At 41.0% G+C, this 22,900-nt stretch overlaps 1 protein-coding gene across 2 annotated transcripts in view; it reads right to left on the reverse strand.

The window, feature by feature from the left end:
* Positions 1 to 22,900, reverse strand: part of grm7 (glutamate metabotropic receptor 7) — a 192,092-nt gene that overhangs the window by 70,242 nt on the left and 98,950 nt on the right. For both annotated transcript variants that reach the window (XM_088990352.1, XM_088990343.1), the window contains one exon: positions 4,693 to 4,909. In XM_088990352.1, coding sequence (XP_088846478.1) covers positions 4,693 to 4,909 — 217 coding nt within the window. The remainder of the gene's footprint in view (positions 1 to 4,692; positions 4,910 to 22,900) is intronic.

The following is a 22,900-nucleotide window of genomic DNA, read 5'->3' on the forward strand; positions in this document are numbered from 1 at the left end:
TATGGGAAATAAATATTTGGAAGACAAACTTTTCGCCTTACACACACTTTCTGGGAACCAATTAAGTTCGGAAACTGAGGTATCACTGTAATTATGCCGTTTTCAATCTCCCTGTCACAATTTGCATGGTGGTGGTGGACCCCAAAAATGCAGGCAGGAAGGAGGACCAGGGTGTATTTCACAAATTGTATTGTAGTCAGCAGGAACAAAATTCCAAACAACAGTCATTCGAACAGAACGGTCCAAAGTAGCAAACAAAACCATGACAAGCCGAAACACACCTGACACGGTGAAACTAACAATCACCCGACACTGAATGGTCATGTCGGGAGTCCTTTTGACTGCCACTGATTAAAACGACCAACACCTATGCAGGCGGGGCCCTATACTGCCACCCATTGGCCGCAAACCGAAACGTGACACTCCCTCCGTCGAAGCTGTTGTGAATTGAACTATGAAGGACGACTGCATGGATATTTTTAGTGAGCCATATGACACATTGCAACTTTGTTTAAGACTATTCCTTCAAATATCCAATCATTGGTAAATATGAACATTTACAAACTTCTGTTTTACTGATTTCACCAAGCTTACACAAAAGTGTGTAGATGAATGCTGAGAAATGCTCTTGCATGATTAATGTGTTTATTAAAGATAAGATAGCCTGCAGTATTGTAAAGGGTTTCTTGAAAGCAAATAATTCAGCTCATGTATTTCGTTTTTCGACTTTCATTCCTTTCATCACTTTGCTGCTGTGAAATGTAAATTTCTCCACTGTCAGACTAATAAAGGCATATCCAATCCAATCCAATTCCTATTTGTATTTAAATACAAAATACAGTAAAGTCTCGTTATATCGATATCGGATATATCGATAGTCCCGGTTATATCGATACTATTTCTATGCACGGAGAAAATTACATGCAAACAGGGTTGGATATATCGATAGTCCCGGTTATATCGATATTTTTTCGGACTCCCTTGAATATCGATATAACGAGACTTTACTGTATGTTAAAACCACTGCTGCTTACTGGCAAAAGGACGAGCCAACAACCCCACGATTATTTTTCAGTTCTCTCTCTCCACATCGGTGACAATAATCACACCGGTTGTTTGTTTACTGCTTTATGCAATGTATTTAAACAAATCCCTACAAAGTATCTCTGAGAAAGCAAACGCAGTGACGCTGTGTTTATCAGGATCTTTCAAAATAAGACTTAAATCAGTAGATTTTCTCCAGATAGACTCTCTCCCATCTCTTACTCTATGCGGATGGCTCTCACCCATCGTCCATCGACATATATTACACAACCGCAAACAACTTCTTCAAGTTTTAATGAGCCGTCACGCTAGATATGAATGTACACAGCTAAAATATTTATGCATCATGGACTTCAGATCAGTGCTTGCGGGGTTTTATTACTCATTTTCTTCCAGGTTTGAGGTCTGCACACTTTAGTGTATTGCAGAAGATGGAGATCCCTCCTTGTAGGATTACCAAATGGTTTGGGATGCACAAAGGTGGAAGGTGGAGAGCAACACACCGCATGCTTTTGCTATTGTGCTTGCCAAGCAGCTCTTTCATTTGAAGGACCAGTGTAGATTATTCAAACCACCCGCCCATTAACGATTTTACCATTTATGCACCAGTGGCGGACCATCATGGCCTGCAAATCCTTCTCTGGTGGTCTAAAAATATCTAAATCACGGACTGAAGTTAATTATATTGCGTCCATTAATTCTTATGAAATAATTCCAAATTGTCTTTCAGTTTTCTTTCATTACTTTTCCTCTGTTGCACTGCTTCCAGATGTGTGTTTTCATATTTAAGTGTTTAACCAATCACATTTCAGCCATCATTTGTTACCAGGGTCAGAAATCGACCTGGATGCCTTCACAATCAGTTCTGCAGGCCTGGAGCATCGAATGTGTCAATCAAACTGTTGCTTTAACCAATCAGAGTTCGAGTTGGCAACCCAAAAGGGGTACCAACGCCTTCTTGAAGTCAGAGTTTTCACAAACTAGAATTGGCTAGTCACTCGCCAATCATAGTTGCTCTGATCACAAGCCGCTCGTGACAACAACATACTGGCCAGAGCTAGCACACTGTATCTGTCGTGAGCTGCATAAGCAAATACATTTTTATATTGATTTGATAGCCTTCACAATCAATTCTGGAGGCCCTGAAGCATAAAATAAGTGTCAATGAAGCTGTTGCTTTAAAAATCAAATCAGATTTTGAGTTGGCAACCCAAGGCCTGCTGAAAGGTACTGGAAATGTAAGTTTTCGGAAACTATGATTGGCTAGTCACTAGCCAATCATATTATGAAATATAGGCTAACGCTTCTTCCTGCAGTCCTTATGGAATGTAGGAACAGTAACTCCCTCCCTCCCACTCCATTCCATCAAGCCATCAATGACTATCAAAAAGGTAAATAAAACGACTGTATTATACAGTCCAGTTTATTTCTTTAATTACAATACAATAGCACATTTATTATACATAAAATACGGATATTTTGCATTGTTTTAAGGCTTATTTAGTAGAAGATTTTGTTAATGGGGACCTGAGAATGGATTATTCTCATTTTAACGGTTTCCTATGCGAAATTAATATTTGGAAGACACACTTTTCGCCTTACACACACTTTCTGGGAACCAATTAAGTTCGTAAGCTGAGGTATCACTGGATGTGTATTTTTCAGAATCTGTTAGAAATGTAAAATGAACCCAGCGTTGGGCTGAATTGATTTCCGTTATGTCTTTCAAAAAATCCTCTAAAAACTGCATCATAAAAGCAACCAGAGTGGTTTTTGCTGGCCGAGCACTAAAATCACTGACCGTCATTAGCATTTACAGAGCTGAGCACACGCTGCAAGAAAAATAAAAATAAAAGGAGGGTGGAGGTGCGGTGGAACAGCATGGGGACAATGAAAAAATACAAAATAAAAAAAGGTTCTGTCTTGTCCAAAGAAAACAAATCAGTCATTTTCACACGATCCCTCGTGTGTTTTGCAGCTAAAACGCCATACTGCTTATATTAGAAAATAAAAAAAAGCAATGATGATTATTGTGATGTGATATTTTCGACAATTCTGCTCGATCTGCATCTGCAGTAACACTTTGCAACTCACTGGGGTGACGAGGCACATGTTGCCAACCATCAATAGTTTATCTGCACAAAACAAGGAGCTTTGAGAAGAATCGGAAATGTAAAGGAGCATTTTAGCTAACGGAAATGGCACTAGCATATTTTAAATAACACCAATGCATCGGACAGCGGTTCCTAACCTTTTTTTCCTCAATTCCCTACTTTCCAATTGGCCAACTCCTGGTTCCCCAGGACAACAATAAGACAAAAATACAGTTTTAATGAGACTTTTGCGCTTTGTTATTCGCTACTAGTGCATCAAAATTGCCTTGTACTACCACTACTACTTACTACTACTAATTTACCACAGCTTAATAAATCCATTTTAGGCTGGGACAAAGGTGGATTTATGAAGCGATGTCTACTAGCGTATAATTCCTCGTCTATTTTTTTCCGACCCGTCATGATCAACCCGCTATTCCCCACTAGTGGGGAATTCCACACAGGTTAAGAACCACCGGTATAGGAGGAAGAAAATACAGATGCTCCCCAACTTACGAACATTCGAGTTACGACAAACACAGGGATGAGAATTTTCGACTTTTTCCGACCAAAATGACCAGATAAAACTAAATATGTATTGTCCTTTTTTCGCTGTTCATTTCCTGTTTCAGCTTGTGTTGGCGGAAAGCGCAATTTTGATTGGATGTTCTTGATTTGGCGTCGAAACAGGTAAACGCCCCCTTTTGGATAAGTGGACAAGTAAATAAAAATTACGTTGAATAGACAGAAGGATTCGCCTTTGTAGAGAGAACAAGTTCTAATTTGCAATGAAACAATAGCATCGATGAAACAGTCGAATGTCAGTGGCACTATGACAAGCCCCATGCTAACGTTAGCATCAATATACAGTACTACTGTGACAGGCAGCAGAGAGCAAGCGTGCAAGCTAATGAGCAGTGTGTAGGCTAGCTAGCTGTAAGCTTGCGTATGTACCCGGCAAGTTCACTTTAATTCCGATGATTTGGCTGGTTATTTAAAATAATACATTCTGACATTTTGTTGAAAACACATCCGCTGAACTCGCTTACGATTGGCTGCGTAGAGTATGTGGGCGTGGAGGAAATCCCTTTCCCTAGTTGACGCTCTGAGGAGGAGGCGAATGGCGATGCGTAACAAAAAGTAATGGCTGCTAATTCAGTCAATGATATATTTATATATAATTTATTTTAGGACTGTTAGAGCATCTGTGTTATACTTCCCCGTTCAGTGTTTGACTTAAACATGCATTCCATACAAAATATAACACTGAAACAACTTACGAACAAATTCACTTCACGAACGAACGCTCGAAACGTACAGTAAAGTCTCGTTATATCGATATTCAAGGGAGTCCGAAAAAATATCGATATAACCGGGACTATCGATATATCCGACCCTGTTTGAATGTAATTTTCTCAGTGCGTGCATAGAAATAGTATCGATATAACCGGGACTATCGATATATCCGATATCGATATAACGAGACTTTACTGTATTTCGTTCGGGGAGCGTCTGAAAAGACACGAAAATGAGCATTTGTCGGCAGAAGACTAACCGGCTTCTTTGGAGAGCTGCGTGAAAGCCTCTACTCCTTTCTCGCCATAGCTTCCCTCTGATGCGACGGTGGAGACGTAACTCCAGCCCATTGCTCGGATTATGTCCACCATGGCCTGGGCCTGGAAGGAATCTGGAGGAACCACCCTTGAGAAGAAGTCGTAGCGTCTGTCATCACTCAACTCTGGAGCTGTTGATGCATAGCTGATCTGCGGGATCTTCCAGAAGAGAAAATGAAAGTGTTAACACAAGCAAGGGTCATTTCAAGTGTCACCTTGGCATGATGATCAATGCAGACTTATACATTGAACAGTTTCTAGGAAGGAACTTCTTTGAGGCTTGAAGGAACTTCTTTCTTGGTTGCCTGGCAACTGCACCCAAGTGATTAAAGTGGGTGGAGCTATATTCAGCAACATTCTCCAGATAAGAATCGTGGTGTCATTCCTTACATCCATATTGTAGAAAATATCCTGTAATTTAAGAGGTTGAACGACTTCAGATTTTTTTTTTTTTGTCGTCAACGCTCACGTAATGAGCCGAATCAACCTAATTGATTGCTTGTAAACACAAGCTGCCTAATTCAATACACAATTGCTGCTTTAGCGTTCGCGGAATGATAGTATCTCAATTGAAAAATTAAAAGGTCAGAGGATGGTTTGCAATTACAGTAAAGTCTCGTTATATCGATATTCAACGGAGTCCGAAAAAATATCGATATAACCAGGACTATCGATATATCCGACCCTGTTTGCATGTAATTTTCTCCGTGTGTGCATAGAAATAGTATCAATATAACCAGGACTATCGATATATCCGATATCGATATAACGAGACTTTACTGTATGTATTCAAGAAAATGAGTAGTTGTGTTGTATGGATTGTTGCAAGAGTTTGTGTTTCTTTGTGAGACTGATACAGTGTCCGTAGGGCCGCTGCTCACCCGCAGAAAAAATATCCTGTGACTGTAAAGTGACCTTGAGAGTTTTGAAAGGCGCTTATAAATGAAATGCAGTATTATTATTATTATTATTATTATTATTATTATTATTATTATTATTATTATTGATTCAGTGGCAGAAGCCCAGACTTTCCTCTTCCCAGCCACTTCTTACAGCTCTTCCTGGCGGATCTCGAGGCATTCCCAGGCCACAAGGGTGACATAGTCTCCCCAGTGTGTCCTGGGTCGTCCTCTGGGTCTTCTGCCAGTCGGGCATACCCGGAACACCTCACCAGCGACGTGTCTAGAAGGCGTCCTAATCAGTTGCCCGAGCAACGTCATCTGGCGCCTCTTAATGTGGAGGAGAAGCAGCTAAACTCTCAGTTCCTCCCAGATGACCGAGCTTTCCACCTTATCTCTAGAGGAGAGCCCGGACACCCTCCGGAGAAAGCTCATTTCGGCCGCTTGTGTCCGGGATCTCGTTCTTTCGGTCACGACCCATAGCTCTTGACCATAGATGAGTGTTGGGACGTAGATCGACCGGTAAATTGAGAGCTTTGCCTTTTGGCTCAGCTCCTTCTTCACCACAACGGATCGGTACAAAGTCCGCATCACAGCAGGCGCCGCACCGATCCGCCTGTCGATCTCTCGTTCCCTCCTACCCTCATTCGTGAACATTACTCCTAGATACTTAAACTCCTCTACTTGGGGCAAGATCTCTGATTCGAAGATTCTCGTATCTCAAGGCATCACTGAAGAGTTATGAACGCTTGTACATGTGGAAACATGCCATTTTCAGCCACATCAACCAATCAAACTGCTAACCCGTGGATTACTCACTTTGTCTGCCCCTTTTGATGCACTTCCAAAACCTTGCATAGCTAACGATCACAATCAAATACTTTCAAATTATGTCCTATCACAAGTGAAGTGAGAAATAAACATCTTGGTGGGTTGGTGGGGGCGAGGCTGGTTTTGACATTTTTAGCTTGCCACCAGACTGTAATGCGAGAGAGATTATTGGGTGTGATCTGCAAAAGTATTCCCTGGCCAAGGATTGCAATATTTCACTCTGACATCTAATCTCTGAATGTACAAAAAAAAGAACATCCCGATCAATGAGGTATGACAAATAAATACAAGTTTAAATGATGAACAGGAAGAAGGCAATTGATCATCATGTTCAACAAGTTAAACATGGGCCTTACACATGAATATCATTCAAACAGCAATTAATTTCATGTTTTGCTGCTCCGAGTGGCACAGCCAGAGAACTGGTTGACAAACTGGCCTGCCAATCAAATGATCGATTTATATAACGTTCCATCAATCATATGAGCTTGCCCGGAATATTCCTGGTGTAAGTACTGTAAGTTACTGTAGGCATATCTGGCTGTTGTTAAATGTTTCTCTGGAACTCAAGCATCAAGTCATTGAAAGCAAGTTCGTCTGTATTGCGAGATTGGTCATCAACCTGAAATCGAGGATCATCACATTAGAAAGTGAAAGGCCTCTTGTAAGTGGCTATGCTAATCTTGTGTGCAGCATTGCCCTGCACGATTCCACATTGAAACGTATCCACAAAAGGCTTCACGTGAATCTTAGAGCAGGATCGCAGACTCAAGCCGCTTAGCGCATTGTGGCATCCATAGAATATTTTGGAGATGTAAATTTATTACTATTGTTATTATTATTATGAACTTAAACATCCATGTCTGACGTCAAGAAGGGAATTTTCCCCTCACCTGCTTTTGTGAATATTTTGTGAAAGGATATATTAGCTGTCATCTTTAACAACGGCTTTTTAATCACAGTCATTTATCACGCTCAACCAACTGCTGATAATGGCAACTCAGCAATGTGCATGAAAATCGACCAAATGATCTCATTGTGCAAACAGCTCAATCAATCCAATTGTCAGAAATATGCACCGTTATACCTTTTCCACCCTCAAACATTCTGTAAACATTTTATAGTCGTTTTCAGTTGCATTCCCCAATGTCTTCAAATTTAAAAGGTAAAATTCTACAATCAAAGCCGAACTGCTTTATTTTCCTCCCCGCACTGTGAATCATCACTGAATCAAAACACAACCAAGCGCAGGCGTAAGGACTGATGTCGGCTTTCCCCCGGCAGAAATGGCAGCTGGCCACATTTCTGATTCGAATCATTCAGGAGTTCACGTTTGATTAGGATCAAGAACACTTCCAGCGACTCATCCAAGACTGGTGCCATCAAGAAAATTCTCCAACTAGATTGGAACAATGTCCAAGAATCCCGACATTGTCTCTTCGTTCCGTTATGCCACAAAATTTCAAAAATCTGAAATGCTAATGAAAATTAGATTGGCAGATGCTACACAATCTGTGTTGGTATGTTGGACTGCTGTTTTGAATCACGGAAAATAATGGTTTGACAGGTGAGAGGAGGACCAGAGCAGAAAAGGGAGGTTGGCCAGTGAAGTCATTAAATAATACAGAGTGACCCAAAAAGAAAGGGCCCCAACCATTATTAGGCACAGTATTTTCGTGCTTTGTCCGAATGAAATGAAACTTTGGTCATAACTATCCATCCATTTTCCGTACCGCTTATTCCTCATTAGAGTCGCGGGGGGGTGCCGGTAGCCTATCTCAGCTGTCTTCGGGCACTCGTTATAAGTCTCGTTATATCGATATTCAAGGGAGTCCGAAAAAATATCGATATAACCGGGACTATCGATATATCCGACCCTGTTTGCATGTAATTTTCTCCGTGCGTGCATAGAAATAGTATCGATATAACCGGGACTATCGATATATCCGATATCGATATAACGAGACTTTACTGTATATCTATTTTTTAAAACTGCTGATAGCATGTTTTCACATTTCCACAAGTCAGTATTGAAGTTTCCTGGATATTTTCTCACACGATGACCCTTTTTCAATCATAGCTGTCCAAAAACTAAATGTCATCCATTCCTCTCACGTCTACTCACAATGATGGCTAAATATGACGAGTGGACCCACAAACCGTGATGAATGAGAGAGGATTCGGAGCACGTCTGGGATGAAAATGCTCACCTCCCTGAAGACGAGACGTGCGGATGCACAAACATCAATTCCTCTTCAACCATGTGAAGGAACTCATCATGCACTCTAATCAAAACCACTGTATGAAAGCCATCCATTTGTGTTAGCGTGATCAAAAGCAGCCGGACGCTGGAGAAACAGGAATGAGGACGCAGCAGAAACTAATGGGATCACTTCAACTTGCAGAGTGTGACTTATAGCTCTGACCCGCAACATAAAGCGGGTCAAGCGCGCACAGCTGACAAATTGAGAAGCGAACTCAAGATTACTCCAGGTTTTTCGCAACGCACCCCCCACCCCCAGGAAAGGTCACAGGCACGTGTGCATTGATTCAAAGAGGGAGCCCAGTAGCAACAAGGGTGATTTGCATTTAAAAGGACTCACCTTTCCAAAATGAGAAATTTGGTGGGAATGCTTTGGAGGATTCAGCTTTGTTGACTCTAACATGGCCCGGGCTTGAGCTGCGCTGATATTTGGCTCTTTGGAATTATTTTACAAGCCTGGCTTCTTGCTTTGTTCTGTGGATGCCCCCCCCCCGATTGATAAAATTCTCCTACTCTGGCACCTTATCCCCCGGAAAATCGACACCTCCACTTAGCGCAAACATTCACGTTATCGGTAGCTTCTTTCAAATGATGACTGTGACCTCAGGCTAATACAACTAGCGAGCCTTGATTGTGGGAGGACTGATATGTGAGAATTAAAACTCTTCAGGTAGACGCATCAGAAATGCGATGATAATCAAAGACCTTTGTGCGTGTCTGGCAGCTGATGTGCAACGGGTACTACCGCTAATCTTTTTGTGTCACGCAGGATTGAAATCAAATTTCTTGGGATGATTAGTTCGAAAGCTATCAACAAAACACTTGTTAAAATGAATTGAGGCTGATTTGAATGGACTGCAGAGGGAGGGGAAAATTCTGCGAAAATCAATACCAGTGTACATTACAATGGCGGACCATCAAGGCCTGAAAAGCCTTCTCTGCTGGCCTTAAAATATTTGAATCACGGACTGATGTTAATTCTATTTTAATTATTCTTAAATAATTCACAATTTTCTTTCAGCTTCCTTTGATTACTTTTCCCCTGTAGTGCTTCTTCCAGATGTGTGTCTTCATATTTCAGCATTTAACCAATCGCAATTGGATTGGAATTACCTTCATTTGTCTTGCAGTGGAGACATTTACATTTCACAGCAGCAAAGTTATGAAAGGAAAAGGAAAGAAAGAAGTAGAAAAACAAAATACAGCCATCATTTGTTACCAAGGTGAGAAATCTACCTGCCCGCTTTCACAATCAGTTCTGCAGGCCCAGTGCAATCAAATGTGTCAAAAACTTTTGCTTTAACCAATCAAATTGTCATGAAAAGGTTTCAAGAAAAGGTGGACATCATTAAGAAAGATCGATCGCTATTTCCTTGCTAAACTGTACGTTCGAACACCACCATTTTAACAGTCGCAGCTGTTGATTGATTCAGACATAGCACTACTGAAGGCCTAGCTATGAAATGCATGGCTCGCCACTGGTACATTTAGTCAGGGCCATAAATAATGGTACACGGAAACAATTCTATGATTTTTTTTTCTCTGAACAACAACTAAATGGATTAAGCAGGCAAAATCTACTCGAAATTCCAACCTTCAACTTTATTTGTGTCCAAATCCGTTGACCCATGCGCGATACAGCGCCTCCCACTTTTTAAGGAACTTGAAATAATTGAACTCACTCACTTTTTAATACTGGGTTGCAAATTCTGCACTGCCTGAAATCTGGGAGGCATCATCGACGTGACCAGACACTAGATTTATTCTCTGATGGTGTTCTGTCGGGCCTCCATTGCAAATGTCTTCACACCCTGCTTGTTCTTGAGGCACTCTCAGTTTTGTTTTAAATGCACATTCAACCCGATTCCTGTCAGGTAACTGGGATCATTTGGCAAAATATGAGCCCATTGTTGATTGCGCAAAACATTTCCAAATTGATCCTGCTGCTACTGTCAGCGGTCATATCATCAATAAATACAAATTGGCAACCACATATGCTCAACTGGCCATGAAACAGCTGAGCAACTAATTGTTCCATTACTTTCGGGACAACTTTAAAAGTGGGATGCCAAGTCTGTAGTTAAAGCACATCTTGTTGGGTTTGATGTAAATCCACAGTGGTGGTGTTTCTACTGAAAAAGATGAGAATGGTCTCCATAGACCAGGCTAGAATACCTGATGTCCCACATGCACAGTCAGAAGCTGCAATGTCACGCGGTTTTTGACTCATTGTCAGAGATATGAAAGTCGGACACTGTGGACAGGGACTCGGAACCAGAAAGATTGTCCCTACTGCCGGCAGGGAACAGAGTAATTCATGACATACGTCTGAATTTTGCGGCCCTCTACCAAGCTATTTATTGAGAGTATATGCAAATTAAAGCGATACATTAGTCAAACATAGTTTTCTTGATTATAATACCACGCCTCTGGACGTTCTGAGCACCAACAGCTGAAAGCAATAAAATATTGTGTTTTCCATGAACTGATAAATTTGTAACCTGGCTAATGACCTCTTTCTGTGAAGGAGTTTGAAGTCCTAAATTACTTGTGTGATAAGGAGTTTCCCAAGTCCTAAATTCTGTGCCAGGCCAGATCTCCTAGATGAAGCTGACAGTTGCTATGTCTGTTGACCTGATTGACCCCAGTTGGTCTGTGCTTCAATTGTGTATTGAGTCACAAGTGTTGACTAAGCATATAACAGCATGAAACTTTTAAATATGATAACTTCTTATTCTGTCTAATCTCTATCACTCATTCACTGCCAGACGTGCAGAAATGTGTCCACTCCAGTGCCAGGGTTTTTGTCATTGTCATACGAATTCCAGGTCCAGTTTTATGTCTACATAAATATTCAATGCAGCATAAGAAACAATGCAGCGTAGACTCTCTTGTTTCATCAGAAAAAAGAGGTAATCCTTAAATTATATGAGTCTGGAGTTATAAATGAAAAAATGAAGGTGGCTGTCCAAAATACAATGCAATGCATAGATATTGGTTTATATAGCGCTTAAACAACATCCAAAGTTAAATTGCAAACCAGGTTGAAATTTGTTGGACTGCTTGGATGATGGACACAACTGATTCTTGTGATCAGATTATCAACAAGCTCTGCGGAAGTCTGACATGGGCCCGTTCCCTTGAATCAGGTGTGTTGCAATCGGGAGACTTGGAAAACGTGTAGGACGGCAGCCCTCAAGGACCAGAGTTTGACACCCCTGGTCGACACGCTTTGAGACTATGTGTTGTTTTTCATTCATGAAATGAAAAAGATTGCAACAGCAAACCAAGATGTTTGAAAATACTGACAAAACATCCAGTGTTTTCCCATGTGGATAGACGCAATTGGCATTACAAACTGCAATATAATTGGACCACAGTGGCTTTTGAGAATGCACAAGTATCTTGCATGTTAATGCTGAAAACAGCCCATTGAAGCCATAACACGGTAATAGGAGGCATGAAACAGGACAAGGGGAATCGACCGTCACCAAGGTGAAATGGTGCAGTCACCTACATGCCTACATGCACAGCCACTTCACTTTCCATAATCCAATCACGGTCAAACGAGTGGACGCCAAGACAGAAAGATTACCATTTCCTCCTTTGAGCATCACAACTACCCACAGCTGATGTTTGGCACCTGTCACCCACTGTATAGATCAAAGTTTGGATTGCTGAGGGTAATTGCCTGTCTTGCTCTTCAATGTATCTGCCATGACAGGATCGATGGTAGGAAAACACAAAGGTCTCATATAGAGGACGCTGTTTTATTGATTTACCAGCTTTAATGTGCTGTGGCTACCCAGAATCAAAAATGTGTTCATAAAGCACAAAGTAGGAAAGTGGTTTAAAATAAAAAGATGACAGTGAATTTTGTTATACAGTGATACCTCGGTTTACGAATACCTTGGCTTACGAACTTTTCGGCTTGTTTTGGTCCTCTATTCCCCGCCCCCAGTCGTCGGTTAAAGCCATGTGATTGGTCAAAAACGCAGCAGTGAGGGGAGGTGGTTGAAACATTAAAGAGACAGGCAGAGGACAGAGAGAGAGTGACAAAATGGATAGAAAACAGTGAAATTCGGACCCGTTTCAACTTTGATAGTTCAAAGGCAGAGTGTAGACTGCAAGGTTAAAATTCCCATCAATCAGGCTCCACAGATAACCCACACTAGCCATCAGTTCAATTTCAAATGAAAAGTCAAGCAAGGGAACCAGCTATTAATGATGTTTCTAGTGTGTCTGCTTGCATCTGTTGCAATATCACAACTTCCAAGATGTGCAACCCAGAGCTCCGTGAGACACTTATTTCAAAAAGCTATCCATTCCATCAAGCCATCAACGACCATCACAAAGGTAAATAAAATGACCATTTTTTTATTTATTTTTTTTGATGAATGACTTTCATTCATTTCATCACTTTGCTGCTGTGAAATGTAAATTTCTCCACTGTGAGACTAATAAAGGCATATCCAATATCCAATATTATACAGTACAGTTTATTTCTTTAATTATAATACAGTAGCATATTTATTATACATCAAATAAGGTATATTTTGTATAGTTTTAAGGCTTACAAAATTAGAAAGTTACAATTTTTATCCCTGAAAATTATGCTTTATGTGGACCTGGGAACGGATTATTCTCATTTTAATGGTTTCCTATGGGAAATCATTTTTTGGGATACACACTTTTCACCTTACACACTGTCTGGGAATCACTTAAGTTCGTAAGCCAAGGTATCACTGTACTGTATGCTAGGTGACATTAAATGACAATTTCAACCTGAGAGGTGACAAAGTGAGGTTGTATAAAGGTTACGCATCTCAATGAACGTGAATGCCAAGTCAAGTTAATTAGTACGCCGTGGCCTTTCTGTTGCATTTCAACATACGGCCGCCCGCCAGCACCACAGGCTGCTTGCTCGGAAGGAAGGTGAGATATAATTAATGTTTGTTCTTTCATTCTGCCAATATGGTGGCGTTGAGTGGGCACGGTTCACCATGACACTTGGAGATGAATCCGGCTGCTCCTCCTTTGTCGCTCAGATGCATCCCGAAGAATAAACAACGATGTGATTTGAAGAGAAACAGGAAACATATGGGACAACATTAGTTCTCGTTGGAGGTGGCGGTGGAGTGGATGGGGGAACGGCAACCATCAAGATTCACCATCTGAGAGCTGGAAAGCATGCAGATATGACGAGACAGGCTGTCTCCATAGAAAAGAGCTGTGACAATACAAAAATAAAAACACTAAGAGCATCTTTCAATGACTATTCTTGCAAGTCACAGAGACGTCTCTTTGGATTCTCTTATTTTGCCAGTGGGAGTTTGCCTTTCCTATCAACGCGAAAGGCGCTACAATGCAACCTTTATCTCGCCTTTAGCATTGTTTATTGCTCACCAACCTTTACAAAAGAAAGGGAGATATAGATCAGGGACACAGAAGCTCTTACAGGAGTAATATTTACAATAACGGGACACAGATGAAATTTACCGACTGGACCTATGTCAAACCTATAAATACCTTCGGACAAAAATTAGGGCATCCAAAAGATCAGCCGCCAAATGAAAAACAAAGTACAGTGATACCTTGACTTACGAACTTAATTGGTTCCCAGTGTAAGGCGAAAAGTGTGTATCCCAAGAAATAATTTCCCATAGGAAACCATTAAAATGAGAATAATGCGTTCCCAGGTCCCCATAAAACATAATTTTCTACTTTCTAATTTTCTATGCCTTAAAACTACACAAGATATACCTGATGTTTCATATAATAAATGTGCTATGGAATTATAATTAAAACGATAAACTTTACAGTATAATAAAGTCATTTTATTTACATTTGTGATGGTCGATGGAATGGAATGGCCGGTTTCATCAGCATTAAACACTTCTTCTTTTACCATCTTGAGGAATGATCCCTTGTAGGTGCTTTCTCTGCGATAATTTTACCTTGTTCCTCATCAATTGTGTTCCGTTTAGCTGGGTTGAAGTGTACATATGGCTTGTGCGGGTTGTTTGTGGAGCGTGTGACTTTCTGAAGAGGTCCCATGTAAAACGATGATCATTACCACGTAGGCTAAGTCATGCTAATGAGGTGATACTAGGGCGAATGGGGCAAGCAGGGCCAGTCATAGACCATAATCAGTGAGCAGGGACCTATCAAAGAGGTCTGGCACCGCTACCCCTTGACATGGTCTATGATTGACCCTGATTGCCCCATTCACTTTGGTATCACCTCATCAGCATGACAAAGCCTACGTGGTAACGATCTAATAAATCTGTTGTAAATTGCTCCGCCCAACCTTAGTGCAGGGACGAGATGAGGGGATACCGGAGCGAATGGGGCAATCAGGGCCAGTCGTAGAACATAATCAAACAGAATAAAAGTAATCAGATTAGCTTCAGGGAGTAGTCCACTGCTTCCCCCAACTTTGGAGCAAGGACCTATCAAAGCAGGGCTCTGGCACCGCCACCTTTGGACATTAGGGATATATATAGGTCCAGCGTTAACAGCTAATTTTAGTTCGCTGACGAAGCTTCTTGGATGAGGAACCAAACGTCCGACACCTTTAAAGAAGTACAGATGACGGCTGAAGAAACATTTTCCTTGATGGACGACTCCTGTACGACTGAGAGCTTACACAGACATCCCATGTCAAAAATTAAAGATATAAATGCAAACTCTCATTCAGCATGGATCCACAGCACACCAGCAGAAAAAAACAGCTCCAAAAGAACTGTCGGGGGCGGAACTCAGACGTTTCCCATGAACTCCTCGAGCTGGAGCAGCTCCACATTGCAGCTAGCGGCGCAAGGCTTTTTTTCACCTTTATTTGACGCATGATTAGCCGCCGACTGCATCATGTCACCATTTGGCTTCTCTTCTCGGATTCTTTTCGCAGTGGGGCAAAATGACAGCATGGTGGTTCTGAAAGAACCCCCGTGCTGCCTGTGTACAGATTGCCCCTCTATGACACTCACACAATGACACATCCGCACTGTAAATCCGATTTTTATAATGTTTCCAAGGAACCATTTTGTGAAAGTGTTTTATAAGCGTTCACATCCTGCCCATCATGGCATTCATTGAATCTTTGTAGAGAAAGATTTATTTGTGGTGGCTCCGAAAAGGAGAACAAGTCAATATTGTGTATGATGAGGGAATTTGGCATCAGTTGGCAGTACTTTGTCAGATGGTCAGAAGTAATGGCTCTGTCCATACATGCATCCCCAGGCTGAGCTTTGGTGATGGCTTTACACCAGAGCATGGCACTGCCAACACATTGGAGGAGCAGGCTGAGGGAGGGTGTGAGAAACGTTCCATCCTCCTTCGACATTACTCTCGCCCCCCTCCTTTCGTGCCCATCTGCGTCTTTCGCTCAAATTTACGTTTTCATCATATCTCATCACGACGCTCACATAACCTCGGCTTTTTAGATTCACTACTGAATTACGCAAGGGTTTGCAGCTGAAGTCCAAGACTGTGCAAAGACCGTGATTAATGCTGACTTTCATTCACATGCGTGACAGCAAGTCACCATTTCGTGTGTAAAACGAATTTAACTTACATTCTAGCGACGCAAATTCAATGTATTAAGGTATTTTTATTGAAAGGACATCATTTGCAGTATTTGGATGAGTAGAAATATGTAATGTACTTTCTTTTTTCCCCTTAATTAAGTCATTCACTGCCATTCACGAATTAGTTCGGTTTTGTTTTTTCATGCTTGGATGCCGATAAAGCGCTGGCCAGACCTCTTGCAATGTTTTTCCCTTCAATGAGGGGTCAACATTTGCATTTTGTCCATGTTAGCGCTTTGTTACAGTTTCAGCTGTTGTTAAAGCGCGATAGAAACCAATATGTATGTATATTTTGTACAGTCGCCTTCATTTCAAGCTCATATAACTGCAGACACATAATTTAGGAAATAACTTTTTTTAAATGAAAGAAAAGAGTATAAGGTTTCTTACGCTGCATTGAATTTTTATGTAGTTAAAAAACTCCATATTCTGTGGGTCTTGCAATTCCAGTGACGATGACAAAAACCCTGGCACTGGAGTGGAAACATTTTTTACACATCATCTGGCAGTGAATGAGTGAATTGTTTTACATTTTTGTCCCCCAGATCTAATTGTGTAGTTGCTCACTCGCCTGACTTTCATAAAAAATGCATGAGCTTCATCTTACACATATGGACTACTTGAACATCAGACCGAATGGTTATCTGTCTCTATGTGTACCCTTTTGATTGGACAGTCTACTTTTTTGGCCAACATCTTCTTACTAAAGCTCCAGCTCACCCATGACCTAAGTATTGAATCATCTTGTTTTATTGAATGTTCTTTAAAGCTCAAAATATAAACTGGTTAAAAAATGCCAGTTTAGTTTGTGAGTATGAAACAGGTAATGTTGATATAAAATGTCTACACAACCCTGATCAAACACCAGTTTTTTGGGGGAAAACAAGATATATGATGATAAACTTGTCATTCCTTGAAGATGACCAGACCGATCCTAATGACAAAAAAAATCTGACAGAAGTTCAAAGAAAACAACGAGAGTGTGTGTCACGGTTTGCATGGTGGTGGATGGTTGTGGATCCCAAATAAGCAGGCAGGACGGAGCAACAGGTTGTATTTGACAAATTGTACTAAAAAAAGTCAGCAGGAACAAAATCTAAAACATCAAAGTCATCAGAACAGAAAAGTACAAAGTATCAAAGAAAACCATGAGTAAAAATCTGCCAGGATGAAACAAACATGACAGGGTGAAGCAAACACATACATAGTACAATGACCCGACACAGAATGGTCGTGCCGGGAGTCCTTTTAACTGCCACTGATTGGAACGACCAACACCTATGCAGGTGCAGGCGAGGCAGACAGCGCCACCCATTGGTCGCTAACGAGATCGTGACAGTGTGGTTGCAAAACGGTACGCGCCTTCTAATAAATGAGGATGTGACTGTGTCCAACTTCTATTCAAACTTACGTTATATAGCAGGGGTCGAGAACCTTTTTGACTAAGAGAGCCATACCTTTCCTTTCATCACTTTGCTGCTGTGAAATGTAAATTTCTCCACTGTGAGACTAATAAAGGCATATCCATATCCAATACAGGCAAAATATTTAGAAATGTTTTGAAGTGAGAGCCACACACACACACACACACACACACACACACACACACACACACACACACACACACACACACACACACACACACACACACACACACACACACGCACATGTATGCATTATTTTAATAAAATTGTCATATTATTTGTTATTTAGTTGTTTTTTTTACTTCAAGATGGTGCCGTGAGAGTGGCTGCCTTTCCAGCAGCTCCATATTTTTTTGTTTACCTGTTTCGACATCAACGGCACCAAAGTCAATAGCATCCAATCAAATTGCGCTTTCAGCCAAACTAGGTCAGTATCATCCAATCAAATTGCGCTTTCAGCCAACTGCAGCCTAAACAGGAAATGAACAGCGAAAAAGCGAAAATATGTATTTTGTTTTATCTGCAAACCAGTTGCAATCATCAAAAGAGCCATATATGGCTCGCGAACCATAGGTTCCCGACCCCTTGTTATCTAGGATCAGCACAAAAACATTTCCGAATTCAACCTGCTGCTTCTGTCAACGGTCATATCATCAATAAATACAAATTGGTAACTACAGATGCTCAGTTGGCCATGAAACAGGTGAGGTGAGCAGCCAATTGTTTCATTACTTTCGGGATGACTTTAAAAGTGGGATGCCACAAGCCACGCATGGCCCACAGAAAACGTCCGCAGTATCAAAGGGAGAAGGGTTGCAAAAGAATTTCCAAAAACATGAATCAAATGTGGAGCACAGTGAAGACACACATCATCAAGTCGAGAATATATTTCAGAACAGTGACATGACTAAGAACTGGGCATCGCACCAAAAGCGATGAAAAGATTGTGGGGAAAAAAATGGCAAGAGGTTGATGAGCACATTCAAGGACCTGAAGAAATGTCTGGCAAGTACTGGCAATTTAGTGCTGTGGCAGTTTCCCATCTTTAGACGGTCTGAGCGATAAGGTAGGGTGGCAAAGTGCCTTTTCCTTCAATGATGCGATTAAGACTTCATCTTAGATTTACTTCCTGGTGTGTTCTACTATCTTTGTGACTGCTTTATTTCCTGTAGTTGATATGTGTCCATGTTAAGAGCTTTGTTCCAGCTTCAGTTGTTAGAGCGCTATATAAATCGATATGTATAGTATAGTACAGTACGGAACACTACAGTATATTCCGGTACAATAATAATAATAATAATAATAATAATAATAATAATAATAAGCCCCAGAAAGCCCCAACAGCTAAATATAGTCATAAACACTAATGAGTCCATAGATGAGGAGCTTCCCACTAATAGTCACAGGTTTCCTCATTATTAATTGTGATATCATCTGTATAAAACCCCACCGGTAAATAGATGCTCTCCCTGAAACAACAATGCCGAAAGCAGCTATAATTACACAGTGTGCCAGAAAGACTTTTGCTATCACACGATTCGCAGATAATCTAAACCGGGTCGCACTGCAGAAATGGATTTGTTGACTGCATGTGGTTATTTTTTATTTCATTAAATTGAGAAAAAAAATCCGCTTATTTTGAGGGTCAATTTCTGCATACAAAATACACAAAATATAAATAATGGCAAGTAGGGGGTAGACAACGGAGCAAGAGTTAAAGAAAGAGAGAGAGAGGAGAGAGAGATGGATGGATGCGTGAATAGAGGGGAATAGAAGGAAAATCACATTATAGTCCAACAGATTGAAAAATCCAATGTGATTAAAACAGTAAATGGAGTTCACTATCTACATGGGTTGGATGACCAGACACACACATCCAGTCCTTCATGAACATTTCACAAACACTAATTTGTCAATCCCGTGAACTGGTGGTTGCCTGCAGCTGTTTTAACAAATAAAACACCAACAATTTGTTATCTAAATGTTACAATGCTTACCTCGACCAGAATCTAATCTCTGAGATTGTCCTTGCCATATCAAACTGTGACAACAAAAGAACTATACTGGCCAACGAGCATGAATCCCAAGACTCATCATGTCCCCACTAAGTAGGAAAATGTGCTTGAGTGTGTGTGTGCGTGTGTGTGTGTGTGTGTGTGTGTGTGTGTGTGTGTGTGTGTGTGTGTGTGTGTGTGTGTGTGTGTGTGTGTGTGTGTGTGTGTGTGTGTGTTCCACACCTCGTCCCCACCATGTCCCCACCGAGTCGCAAAAATGTGCATGTGTGTGTGTGTGTTTTGAGGGGTAACGCAAAGCCTCACACAGTGTCCGAGAAATGGTGTACATAACGTCAAACAATTTCCCATCCAGTAGCCATTCGTGGTAAGTACTGCATCATGGCTATGGTTATTTACACAAGTAGCAGCAGATGTGAATCAGCACGGGTATGTATTTAGAACCCCCCCCCTCACCTCAGCTGCCACAAGAATGCAAATCCTTTGTGGCTCGATGTAGTCACATACTCCTTTTGGAATGAAATGACTGAATTTCATTCAAAGAGTGACCTGCACGCAGAAAGACGTGACAACCATGGCAAATGCCTTCGGTATTTACTAACTTGCGAGAGGTGGAGATGTCATTTTCACTGTGGTAAATTCTAATCCAAGGCAAGTACGGCACTGACCTAAGCAGCCCTTTCAGGCTTAAAGGACAACCGACACATTTTTTTGATTTCCTAAGTGACATCAGAAAAACATTTTATAGCATCTAAAATACCCAAAACACGCAGGCTGATATTTTTAGTCAAATGCAAAACACCAATAAAAATGAGTTAGTGTCCCAAAACTGCTTCAAAATGACCTCTAGAATCAAAACAATGGCTTCAGATTCGGAGAAGATGCTTTCTTGTTACTCATCCAGTTATGAATATGATTCAAATAGTTCTGAAGAGGAAAGCATACATGTTTGCAATCGATTAAAGAAGTCCTTTCCCAACGAAGCTTGGACGCCATCTTGTGCATTGGAGTCCAGATAGCTGGAATTGATACGGAAGGACTTCTTTAATCGATTGCAAACATTTATGCTTTCCTCTTCAGAAATATTTGAATAATATTAATAACTGGATGAGTAACAAGAAACAATCTCCGAAAGAAAGCATCTTCTCCGAATCCGAAGCCATTGTTTTGATTCTAGAGCAAGGCAAGACGTCCTGGCGTGACGTCACGAACAAGGGGGCGGGACCTTCTGAAACTCGCCATTTCCGAGGTCATTTTGAAGTAGTTTTGGAACACTAACTTATTTTTATTGGTGTTTTGCATTTGAGTAAAAATATCCGCCTGTGTGTCTTGGGTATTTTAGATGCTAGAAAACGGTTTTCTGATGTCAGTTAGGAAACAAAAAAATGGTGTTGGTTGTCCTTTCAAATTGCCTACACTCGTGACAGAAAGTTTGACTTGCATAATCATTTATCAAACGCGATTTTTTTCACCGTCTCCATCTTTCTGCCCACTTGTCTTTTTCCCTTGTCAGTTGCCTCGCATTTTGTCTCTCCCCGCTCATTCGGAGTCGCTCCCCTGAGCCGCTACGTTGCGCGATGCCGGGCTGAGCTCTTGCAAGGTTGCCCTGCCAGTGTGTATTTTTGGCGAGCATCTCCGTGAAGCAAGGTATGACTCACAAATCAGATATTTGACCAGGAGAGCCAGGGAGTAGGGATGAGCAGAAACGTGGGAAGAAAGTGTGGACGGCTCAGAGAGCGAGCATGGCTAACCTCGATCTTTCCATCTGTGAACCAGACTGCTATTTCAACTCGATTGGTATTTCAAAGAAATAATTGTTGTTGGGTTTTTTTTTCCTGATACCAATCGGCTCGCAGCTAGAAAGCTAGCTAGCCAGCTAGTAGATAGCTAATAGATAGCCAACAGATAGTTCGCTAGATAGCTGGCCACCTAGATAGCAATATAGCTAGCTAGCTAGATAGTTAGTTAGCTAATACACTGATCGTCACTAAAATACACAGATAGAAAGCTAGCTTGCCAGCTAGTTGATAGCTAATAAATAGCCAACAGATAGATTGCTAGATAGTTAGCCACCGAAATAGCTAGCTAGCTAGCTAGTTAGTTAGCTAATACACTGAGGTCACTAAAATAAACAGCTAGAAAGCTAGAAAGCCAGCTAGCCAACTAGTAGATGGCTAATAGATAGCCAACAGATAACTCTCTAGATAGCTAGACACCTAGATATCTATATAGCTAACTAGCTAGCTAGATAGGTAGTTAACTAATACACTAAATGTCACTAAAATACATAGATAGAAAGCTTGCTAGCCAGCTAGTAGATAGCTAATAGAGAGCCAACAGATAGCTCACTAGATAGCCACTTAGATAGCTATATAGCTAGATAGTTAGTTAGCTAATACACTGAATGTCACTAAAATACACAGATAGAAAGCTAGTTAGCCAGCTAGTTGATAGCTAATAAATAGAAATAAAATAAATAGAAAGCCAGCTAGCCAACTAGTAGATAGCTGATAGATAGCCAACAGATAACTCACTAGATAGCCAGCCACCTATATAGCCATACAGCTGGCTAGATAGTTAGCTAATACACTGAATGTCACTAAAATACAAATAGAAAGCTTGCTAGCCAGCTAGTAGATAGCTAATAGATAGCCAACAGATAGCTAGCCACCGAGATAGCTAGTTAGCTAATACACTGAATGTTACTTAGGTACACAGATAGAAAGCCAGTTCGCCAGCTAGTAGATAGCCAACAGATAGCTAGCCACCTAGGTAGATATTATGAATAAAATTTCACACATGAATACTTTGAACAAGTTACAACATATTTCTAGCAATAATCAAGTATGTTGTTTGTTGTGGCTTTTTTTTTTGTTGCTGTGGACAACAATCGATGAAAAGGTTTCTTCGGCCGTCATCTATACTCTTCTGAAGGTGTCGGACGATTCGCTTCTCATCCAAGAGGCTTCGTCAGCGAACTAAAATTTTTGCTGGTAGCTGTGACCCTATATTTATCCCCTAATGTCCAAAGGTGTTGGTGCCAGACCCTCAGACCCCGCTTTGGCAAAAATCTTACAGAATACGGCAAAATACGTCCGGTTGACACGTATGATCGGATTGTGACTTGAAGTT

The sequence above is a fragment of the Hippocampus bargibanti genome, linkage group LG01 (assembly GCF_051943395.1).
Source record: "Hippocampus bargibanti isolate YZ-2025 linkage group LG01, ASM5194339v1, whole genome shotgun sequence".
Taxonomy (NCBI): Eukaryota; Metazoa; Chordata; class Actinopteri; order Syngnathiformes; family Syngnathidae; genus Hippocampus; species Hippocampus bargibanti.